This window comes from Acanthisitta chloris, unplaced genomic scaffold, assembly GCF_000695815.1.
Source record: "Acanthisitta chloris isolate BGI_N310 unplaced genomic scaffold, ASM69581v1 scaffold5408, whole genome shotgun sequence".
Classification (NCBI taxonomy): domain Eukaryota; kingdom Metazoa; phylum Chordata; class Aves; order Passeriformes; family Acanthisittidae; genus Acanthisitta; species Acanthisitta chloris.
The window spans coordinates 17989-28265 of NW_008685251.1; the positions used below are offsets into that span (position 1 = coordinate 17989).

Below are 10277 nucleotides of genomic sequence, written 5' to 3' on the forward strand. Positions count from 1 at the left end.
AGTTTTTCCCTGCTAGAAGTAGTAGACAGCAGAGACTAAACTGAAGTTTAACCCCACCTGAGTCAAATAAGGTGTATCAGCTAAGCATTGTCACCCATAAGACATTGAATAGTTAGGGATATTAGTGTAGAACTTCTAGGTCTTCATCTCCTTCCTTTCACAGTGGAGGGTTGTTCTCTACAAAATGTTTGCTTAAGTTTTGCTTGTGTTAATTTTTGAGCACCTATAATCTGTTTGACCTGTGCCTAGAATTCATTTATATGGACAACATAAGCTTGTCATATGTGTATTTCCCCTGGAGACACACTGACATCCTTTTTCAGGAAAGCTGAGAGCTCTTACCCACTGCCAAACCATGAACCACCTATGCCTCTTTGAATACTATTCATTCTTCCTTAGTTGCCAAAAACTAAAGACCTGTAATGTTATTTACCCACAAAAATCACTTGAATATACTGATGAAATAATTGTTTCTAGACTGAATCACTGAGATTTTGTAAAGCTGTGAAGGAAGAGCACAAAGCTGCTTTTTTTGTTGTCGCTGTTTAAAGCCAGATAACACCTAGTAAATATTAATATCAATGTTAAAATGCATTTTGAATGTGCATAAATGAATTTTTATCAGCCTGTGTTTGTAAACAATGATTGTTTCTCATATTCATTTCCTAGGGCCAAGGTGTGAAAAAGAATGTAAAACTCGCATTGGAATTGATGAAGAAAGCAGCAGCCAAGGTAAAATGTAATAAGTATTTTATTGTAGAAGTCCTATACCAGGTGCTAATAATAATGCACTCTGGTTTATATTAAATGTCTGTTACCATAATTCTGTGTAAGTACTGGTTGCTTCTGCCAGTATCTTCACTAGAATCCTAGAGAGAACAATTTCCTTACTCTCCCTGAACCCAGAGACTGTGGGTTTTTTTTCTCGAGTACGTATTTTCTATACAGAAACAACACTATAATTATTGAAAAGTTTAACTGTTTTTGTATGTTAATGGGTAAGTTAGTAACACTAAATCTGAAAGGAATAGGAATCCTTTTCTAGTGAGCCTTGGTAAGTGCCAGTAGTCTGCAGTTCCTCATACGGAACTTACAGAAGGAGGCTGTGCAGTGTAGAAGCCAACAGTAGTGGGCACATAACTTGTATTTGTGCACTGAGATTATTTAGGTAGTTTTTAACCTTATGCCACTGTTCTGGCATGGTTTACCTTATCAAATAGATGTATATAGCATGTTCATGTTTATTAGTCGAGAGTAATTTGAACTGCTGGCATACATACAGCCCTGTGTGATCCACCAGTTCATGCAAGGAGGTGGTGAGTCATTGCAACCAAAATAAAAAACTGTCTCAAGAAGATTTTTCTCATCTTGATCCATAATTATTGATTTAAATATGCAACTTGGTAGTAGCCAGTAGCAGTATCTTAAGCAGATCTGTACATTGTTGGTCAAATGCATTTTGAAAGTTCTGTGTTTATTGCTTCCTATTTATTCTTAAGCAAATGTTCTAGTCTAAAAGAAGTAGGTTTTTGTTTGCTAATCCTGTCAACCAGGTTCTGTGAGTTCACAAGTGTCCTGTTTTGGCTTTGCAGAGGAAACAGGTGTGAAACAGTCACAGTTTGTTCTTGTCAGCAAGTAAAATCTGAATGCAGACGCATCTGAGGCTCTGTAGAGTTAAGGTGACACTGGAGTCTTATTCCCCACTCTAAATATGAGGCCACAAGGAAAAGTAGTTGGAAAAAAATCGTCATCACATCTTTATAACCCTTAGTCATGTAAGTGACTCAAAACAATCAGATGTGACCTGAAACTGTTCTCCTTCCCTAAGGGCTTGCCCCAGGCAGTGAATGGATTGGGATGGTATTACCACAATTTCAAGAGAGACTACAGAAAAGCAGCCAAACACTGGTTACTTGCTGAAGAATTGGGAAATCCAGATGCATCGTACAACCTTGGTGTCCTATATTTAGATGGGATTTACCCTGGAGTACCTGGTAGAAATCAAGTGAGTAAATATTTAATTGAACTATTTCTTATATTAGGGTCCAGTGTAGAAGTTTTTGCTTCATTCTTGAGACTGCTATGTTCACTCTGAGTTGAATTTTGATACCTTTTATCACCAAGAAGGGTTTTACTGGGGAATTCAGTCAGATTGCTTACAGACATTATTCAAACATCTTAGTCAAAATTATGTGTGTGTATACTCCTTTAATTTAGAAACAAAACAGGTGCAGGTTTAGCTCCAGTGACTGCCTCTGCTCTCCTCATTCCAGTGACAGCAGCCAGGAAAGATAGTGTGTGCTCTCACATCATGTGATCTTTTGGTTTCTCTCAGTTTTAGATTGGAAGGTATATAGGGAAAGGATTCCACAATAACTGAAAGCAGCACAGCCTTGTCCCTGAACTCATGAACAGCTATGCTGCATTCAGGTAGCTTCTCTGAACCTTGGAATTGCAGTGAAAGGTCTCCAATCCAGTCTTAAAAATGTAACTAATACAGTCCTGGTAGACTGCAGTATTTTGTTTTGTCTTTCTGTGATACAGCCCATTAACTTTTCCCATTGATATGTACCAATGAAAATTTCCCCTAACAGGAAGAGTCTCCTTTGGTTGTATTTCTTTTCATTAACTAGGTATTTTATGATCACCAGCACAAACACAGTGAGGTGGGCTGTAAGAAACACAAGCAGACCTCAGGCTTGGAGCTAAAAGATGTTTCTAGTGTGGCCTGTGAGTTCTGAGATCTGGATATACTCCAGACAGTGAGCGTTGCTGCTGCCAAGAGCAGTGGTGCTTGCCAGCATGTGCATCTGGCAAACACATTTTTCCTTCTCCGGGGACAAAAATACACATTTCAGAGTGGACTGGTTATAGGAGTGCAGCTAAAAGTGCCCAGGTTTCTTTATTCACCAAAGCCAAGGGCAAGGAGAAGTACTCTGTTATGGCTGTGATGGATACTCTGCAGTCCATGCTCACTCACAGAAAACATATGTTGATGGTTGTATGGAAAGGTTGGGGGAGCTGGGCCTGTTCAGCCTCGAGAAGAGACAACTGAGAAGGGAACCATATCGATGAGTTTAAGTATCTGGAGTGTGTCTAGAGGATGGAACCAGGGTCTTCTCAGTGGTGCCAAGACTTAGAACAGGAGGCAACAGGCAGAAATGGATGCACAGGAATTTCCACCTGAATATGAGGAAGAACGTCCTTATTTCAGGCTGTGTGCTGTTTATTTACAGATTCCTGTTTCTGAGGGGAGAACATGGAGAGTCACACAACCCTCCCACTTCTGCATCTCTGGCCCTGCTTGCTCAGTCTGTGCTATCTTTTAGAAACTGGTTTCAATTGAGCACTGGGGGTGTGCACTGCTGGACATGCTGAGCATTGCTGCTGTTCCACAGCCTTCACTTGGCATCACTAGTGCAAAAGTCCTTTCTCCAGGTTCCCATACTAATTTTCCAGCTAGTGATTAACTAATTGTACTTTCGTCAGTGCATACAGACTTCTGTGCTACCAGGTGTTAGTTACACATTGAGACACTTTTCTGTTTGACATTACATATATTCCCAGAATCTATGTTTTTCGAAACTTTTTCTAGCATAAACTATTAAAAAGTTACAAGACAGGAATTAATTTCATCTCAGTACATTAAAGGTAGTTAAACTCTCTTGCCTTCATTAGCCAGTTGCCTATTTTAATTCATTTGATGAAGTGAGTCCAGAGGAACAAATCTCAATAAACATTAATAATGCAGAGTTGCTAATTGTGTCTTGTTTCTTCACAGACAGTTGCTGCACGTTATTTCTATAAAGCTGCCCAAGGAGGACATATAGAAGGCACTTTACGATGTTCTCTGTACTACATCACAGGAAATATGGAAGACTTCCCTAGGGATCCAGAAAAAGCTGTAATGTAAGGAAAGACCATTTTTTAAAGGAGAATATATTTCTGATGTGATTATTTTGATTATTGGTGATTTTTAAGTCCATAGTCTAAATGTCTTGTACTTCATGGGGCTTCTGTCCTTGACAAAAGGTTCTTCTGCAGTACTGCTTGACCTGCTTGAATATGTGTATTATTTAAATGACCAGTAGATTTGAGAGGTATTGAGTACTCTTAGTAGTCCTTTTTTTTTCCAGAACAAATCAGATTGTACCAAACAACTCTGAAAGGTTGTATCCAACAAAGCCATGCTTTTTTGATTTTTCACAAAATATAAGACTCCTGATGTGTTAGAACTGGTATTTTGCAGAAAAGAAGCAAACAGATAATTATTGATGCCACTTATTAATTTATGCTTGTTTTCTTTAAAAAAATTGCCAAGAGAAAACCATAGGATGTCTCTAACATGCTCATAAAGATGAATGGACATAATGTTCTCATTCAGTCAATTGTTAGAAGATTGTTGCAGCAATTACTCTTAAATCCCCTAGTTTGTCTTATGGGAGAAGTCAGAAGGTGATCCTATATTCTTTTGTGCCCTTTGAGTCTGCATGAGTTGGGATGACATTACTGGAACACAGCTGTTCATTTGTTGTTTGTTCTTTTCCACAGCTGGGCAAAACACATTGCAGAGAAAAATGGCTACTTGGGTCACGTAATCAGAAAAGCTCTCAATGCTTACCTGGAACTTTCATGGTATGTTTCTTCTGTTCTCATTGAGTTTGTTTTCTATTTTTCACTTACTTTATAGCATGATAAAATAATTGGGCCATCACATCAAAGAAAAAAGTAAATAGGGGCACCACTGAAATCAGGAGGAAAACAGCCATTGACATAAAGGGAAGAAGGAGTTGGCCCAAAGCATAATTCAAGTTCTGACAGAACCACATGAAAAAAATCTGTAGAGTGAAATAGTTGTATCAGCTGTCTGTGGTTTTCATCCTGTACTATTGTAGCATGTAATGTGCACTGGATTAACCAGAGGAATACCTTTCAATATTCTCTCTGTTCCAAACCTCCTATTTTGATTTCTCTCTTCTGTATAATTCCGTGTCATCAAATCTCAGGCTGTTGGATTAGATTTGTTCATTTTTCTCTATATGGTTAGTATTGTCTTTTCTGTAGAGTATAATAGGAGGCTACAATATACAATGAGCCAGTCAAAATAGCCTCCAGGTTAATGCTCCATCTTTGCAGCCTCTGTAGGCATGAGCATCAGATACTGTTTGAACTGCACACATGATTTTAAAGACTTCCTCTGTATTTTAAATGTGTAGTGTTCATAATAAGGAATAGATGAGCGACAGAGAATATGAGACATGCACTCCTCTTGAATCAGAATACTGTATTGCTATACTGCAAATCCAATATTAGCTTTTAGTACTTGCTTTGCAGTCAGTGAGGTGCTTAGAGTCTTTAGAGGGACTGAGACTGTTGTTTTATTCACACATTCAAATATAATGAGAGACAAATCCTGTCCCAAAAAGCCCATAGTCTAAAAAGCACAAGACAAAGAAGCCATATAAATAACAGAGTAAAGCATACCAAATAAGCACTCAGAGGAATGTCAGACAGATATACACACAGCTAAGTTAATTATGGATATTTTTGAAGTAGAGGAGATTCTTCTAAGAATGTTTCATCTGAAACATTTAAATAGATAATTGAGCTTAGTATCGATTCTGCTTTATCATCAGTGTGGCACTTAGGGTAAATGCACACTGGAGCCAGTCTGACTTTATGCAGGAGGGAAAGGGCTGCAAATTCTTGAGCTCCAGCATGGCTGGTTACCCCAAGCACTGCCAGTACATGTCGCTGTTGCATGGGTTTCCAGCCTCTTGCTCTTAAACTCTGTACCAGCGTTTTGCTCATTGGTAGTTTTATCAATTTATTTAGTGTTTTCGGCTTTCTTTAAACTATAACTAAAACGCATGTTAGTTTTGTTAGATTTTTTCATTGATTTATTTTATCTAATGTTAGGCATGAAGCTCTGCTGCATTACGTTTTAGCAGCTGAAACTGGGATTGAAGTGTCACAGTCAAATTTAGCACACATCTGCGAAGAAAGACCAGTGAGTAAATGTATTCCCAACTCATTATGCTGAAAGGAGCACTTGTTAATAATCATGTGATTCCAGTCTTTTATCTGTGGTATTAATGAAACAATAATCTTCCTTACAGGACCTAGCAAGGAAATACCTAGCAACTGATTGTGTCTGGAGATACTACAATTTCTCTGTTTCTCAAGTCAATGCACCATCATTTGGTATGTATAAGGAATTCTTTCTGAATTTTACTTGTTTTAAATTTCAAAGACTGTTTGCCACAGCTTCTCTGTGAGTGAGCAAGTGAAGGGAAGAGTAATCCCTGCTAATTATACATTTCCTTTTTAATGTTTCGATAGGAACATCAGGGGAGAAAAGGTAGTTTGAGTGTTGTGTTTCAGCCCAGCTTTTCTGAAAATTTCTTTATGGCATAAACTGGATACAATTTGAATGAAAAAAAGAAAAGCTAAGCTCTGAGGAGAGGCTACATATTTAGGAGTCTGAGCAATTGACTCAAAGTTTAAGTAAAAAAAATAGCAGTAGACTTTAGGAGCTTGTGATGTTTAGTTTATCAAAGAGAAAATCCAAAAGCAAATACACTTCCATATCATAATTGAGTCATGAGAAGCTAATAAAGGCTAAGTGACTCCTTATCTGATTTATTAGTAGATTTTCTGTTAGGGTACAGAGTTTATCAACAGTGGCAGAGATTACCTTGGGGAGCTAAATGATTTTTCTGTTGAAAAAATAAATCTATTGGCATATAAGTTACATTCCTCAGGCCTTAAATTTTACTACATTGTGACTTTAAGTCAGTCATTTTGGTGCCTTTGAAAGTGTCACTCAATATTTGAAAACATTGATCTGATTGTCTCACAAGAAGATTTAAGTGGTTTGTAATAAGCATGTGAAAAAGTGGAATGTAAAAAATAATTCAAGTTATTAATCTAGTTACACAGTGTGGAAAACTTAAACGTGTGAACAGTGAATACCTGATTGATACATCCTGAAGCCACAGGGGTGGCAAACCTATTAGCTTTTCTGAGAAGTTTGTAGACACCTTAGCAAGGTGCAATTTGGTTGATCCTTTGGTAGATCCATGGGTACAGCAGATAAACTTCTGAAGGTCAGACTCTTGAAATGAGAATGTGATTCCATTCAGGTAAAGGAGAGAAGACTTGCTGGGTTGGACAGAGACACAGTTTTACTACTTTCTCTTCCTCACATCAGTAACATAAGAGGACAAGTACAGAACAAACACATAGACTGCATGTTTTAAAGTCTCATCAAGTTAGCAGGGCCTGACTAAGGTTGCCCAAAGACAGATTCAGCAAGTGAAGAAGGAATGCTATAGAAAGCCTCTAAGTCTCAGTTTTTTGTATCATTCACTAAATTCATTAAACCATGAGATATTTGGTCCAGGATAAATTAAAATACCCACAGAAACAACCAGAGAGAGGAAGAGTAACTTTGTTTTCTAATATTGTGCTTTAAATAGAATTGCTGTTAATTTCTCCATCACATTAATACTAGGTTAATTCTATTCCTACAAATACTCTAAATGATCTTCTACTGGTTTTTTCCCTCCCAGCTTATTTGAAGATGGGTGATTTCTACTACTATGGTTACCAGAACCAATCCAAAGACCTTGAGCTCTCGATGCGAATGTATGCACAAGCTGCACTGGAGGGAGATTCACAGGTGGGTCTGCAGTTGTGATGTGTTTATAAAACATCAGAGTTTAGAACATCAGAGTTTAGAACATCAGAGTTTAGAACAATCTGAGAATTTAGCAGAGGCTGCTTCTTCTCCTTGGCTACATCTGCCTGAACTGAAGGTGAAGGGCCTAATTCAGTGCTACCTTACCTTGGCACAATTGACTTACTTGTGACTTCGATATTTTTTGCTATGGCAAGGGGAAGAATTAATAGACTGCTGAGTTGTATTCCAGTCCTATCCTCTGCCATTTTAGGATGTAAAAAAGAAGAGCAGCCCATTTCCCTTGGTATATTGAGTGAATCCTGGGGTGAATTTTGATCGCTAACAAAAGTTTCATCTTAAAATGCTTTATAATTTAAAGATGCACCTTGTCACATTGCCAAAGACATGCAGTGTTTCAGCACTCGAGTTTCTTGTCCTCAGACCCTCCTGAAGTGTCCTGAGTGCAAAATTGTTCTCCCTGTCCCTAAGACAATGCCCCCAGGCAGTGTCTTGTATATGAACTTATTAGAGGTAGCATAGTTGGGTTCTGTCTTGAGGATATTGGGACAAAACAGTACTGCTAAACTAGCAAAGGAAAGGAGAGGTACATGAACAGTTAGTTTGATAGGGTGACTGTGCTTAAAGAGCAACTAAAAATAAGAAAGCTCATATCTTTTTCCAGATGGTTTCTCAAAAAAACCATGTCACAGCAACAGAACACTAATTCTTTTGTGTTTTTGCTATTCACCTGGGCATATGATCAGAGGAAAGGTTCTCATAATTATTCAGTGAAGATCACATTATACTAAATGAATTTATAAAAGACAGTTACAATTATTTAGATACTTGATGCTTAAATATACATGTGAAAAATTAACAGCTAAAAGGCATGCTTTTTTTTTTTACTGTTAGGGTTTCTTTAATTTGGCCCTTGTGGTAGAAGAGGGCAACTCCATACCTTCCTACATTCTGGATCACTTGGAAATTGATCAGGCATTGCATTCTAGTAACATATCACTACTTCAGGAACTTTATTACAGGTGAGTCCTTTTTCCCCTTAAATTAGCATCTTCTGGTTTTCCACAGGAGTAGCATTTACTCTGGAGAACAGCAATTCCTGTAATTATTAACTTGGTTCACTTGCATGATTTAAGGCAGGTTAAGGTCAGCATACTTGAAATACTTAAATTCCCTAAATATATTTCAGTTTATGCCCATTGAGAGCCCTGATTATATGTAGTTACCTGAAATAGCAGAGACTGGATTTAATGATCTAGGAGGTCTTTTCCAGTTCAATATATTTAAGTTCCTATGTTAGAGACTGGCAATTTGTATACAGTCCAAACCAACATTTTAATGATAAAATATAGCATAATTTAATGTGGAACCTAGTGAGCTTAGGTTTCCTTTACCTGAGTAAGGCAATGTGTTGGAAAGCACAGTGGGAATGGGAATCTTACACAATATTTGGTGGATTTATGGATTTGCCTTTCAAATATTTAAAGAAGGAGGAGCTAATGGTTAATACATGAGTCTGTGAGCCAAGAATTGAGTAGTTAATCATCTGTTTTGCTGCTGAGTATTGTATGATTCCAAGAAACTGGAGATGATACCAACATTAAAATCTCATTTGTCAGTTCACCAACAATCTGCTGAAATTATTCTTCACTGCAGTTAGCCTGAACATGTAACCTAAATTGCCTCCACTCCACATGAAACTACCAGTCAGATAAATAGGGCTTCTGGACCATCTGGGATTGTAAGCTTGAGTTTAAATTCTGCCTTCACTTGGGCTGAATCCATCTGCTTTGCTGTGAGAGTGATTCCAGAGTTAACAGTGCTGCTGTTACACTTTTGTCCAGAGGAGCAGGTACTTCTATGTCATTTTATAGAGAGAGAAAATTTACATCCAAATTATATGTGTATATTAGGCAACTAAATGTTGTACATCTAAATCAAGTCCTACTGCTGTTGACTCACATTAGTTAGAATTTGTACTGTGACTGCTTGGCAAGGGTAGCCTGGATGCTTAAACTCATAAGAAAATTAAAAATACACTCCTAGGGTAAGGTATTCCATGCTTAGTAAGTTTAATTTGGTATTTCTGGACCAATTTTTACTTCACCATCTGTGGGACAGTGATGATATTGGTTTGCTTTTCTGGGTTACTGAGGTTTTCTGCAAACCCACTTGAGATTCCCAGGTGAATGATGCCACAAAACTGTAGAGAGCTACTAATTAGTTGTTTTAATCTTCTTCTTGTAGGTGCTGGAATAATAGCAACCAAGAATCAATTAGTCCATGCTCATTAGCATTGCTTTATTTTCACATGAGAGTTCTCTGGAACAATATTTTACACTCTACTCTGGTATGTATTGCTCCTTTGGTACATGCACAATTCATTTGGAACAGTACCTTGGCTTTGCAGTGCTCTAATTATGGTTTTTTAATTACTGTCACAGATATACTTCATGGGAACCTTTCTTTTATCCATTCTTGTTGCATTTGCAGTGCAGTCTTTTCAGTCTTTATCTGGTAAGTATTTGCCATAGTAGAATGAAGAAAGAGGATTGATCTTTCTATTTCAGTAAAG

The 10277-nt window shown here is 37.6% G+C and overlaps 1 protein-coding gene across 1 annotated transcript in view; it reads left to right on the top strand.

The window, feature by feature from the left end:
* Window positions 1–10277, top strand: part of SEL1L3 (sel-1 suppressor of lin-12-like 3 (C. elegans)) — a gene marked incomplete at its 3' end in the record, with an annotated part of 25264 nt that overhangs the window by 14118 nt on the left and 869 nt on the right. Inside the window, exons 13-22 of the mRNA XM_009079665.1 lie at window positions 670–732; window positions 1829–2005; window positions 3782–3909; window positions 4552–4635; window positions 5920–6010; window positions 6120–6204; window positions 7575–7684; window positions 8597–8724; window positions 9950–10052; window positions 10147–10219. Of these exons, the coding sequence (XP_009077913.1) occupies window positions 670–732; window positions 1829–2005; window positions 3782–3909; window positions 4552–4635; window positions 5920–6010; window positions 6120–6204; window positions 7575–7684; window positions 8597–8724; window positions 9950–10052; window positions 10147–10219 (1042 nt within the window). The remainder of the gene's footprint in view (window positions 1–669; window positions 733–1828; window positions 2006–3781; window positions 3910–4551; window positions 4636–5919; window positions 6011–6119; window positions 6205–7574; window positions 7685–8596; window positions 8725–9949; window positions 10053–10146; window positions 10220–10277) is intronic.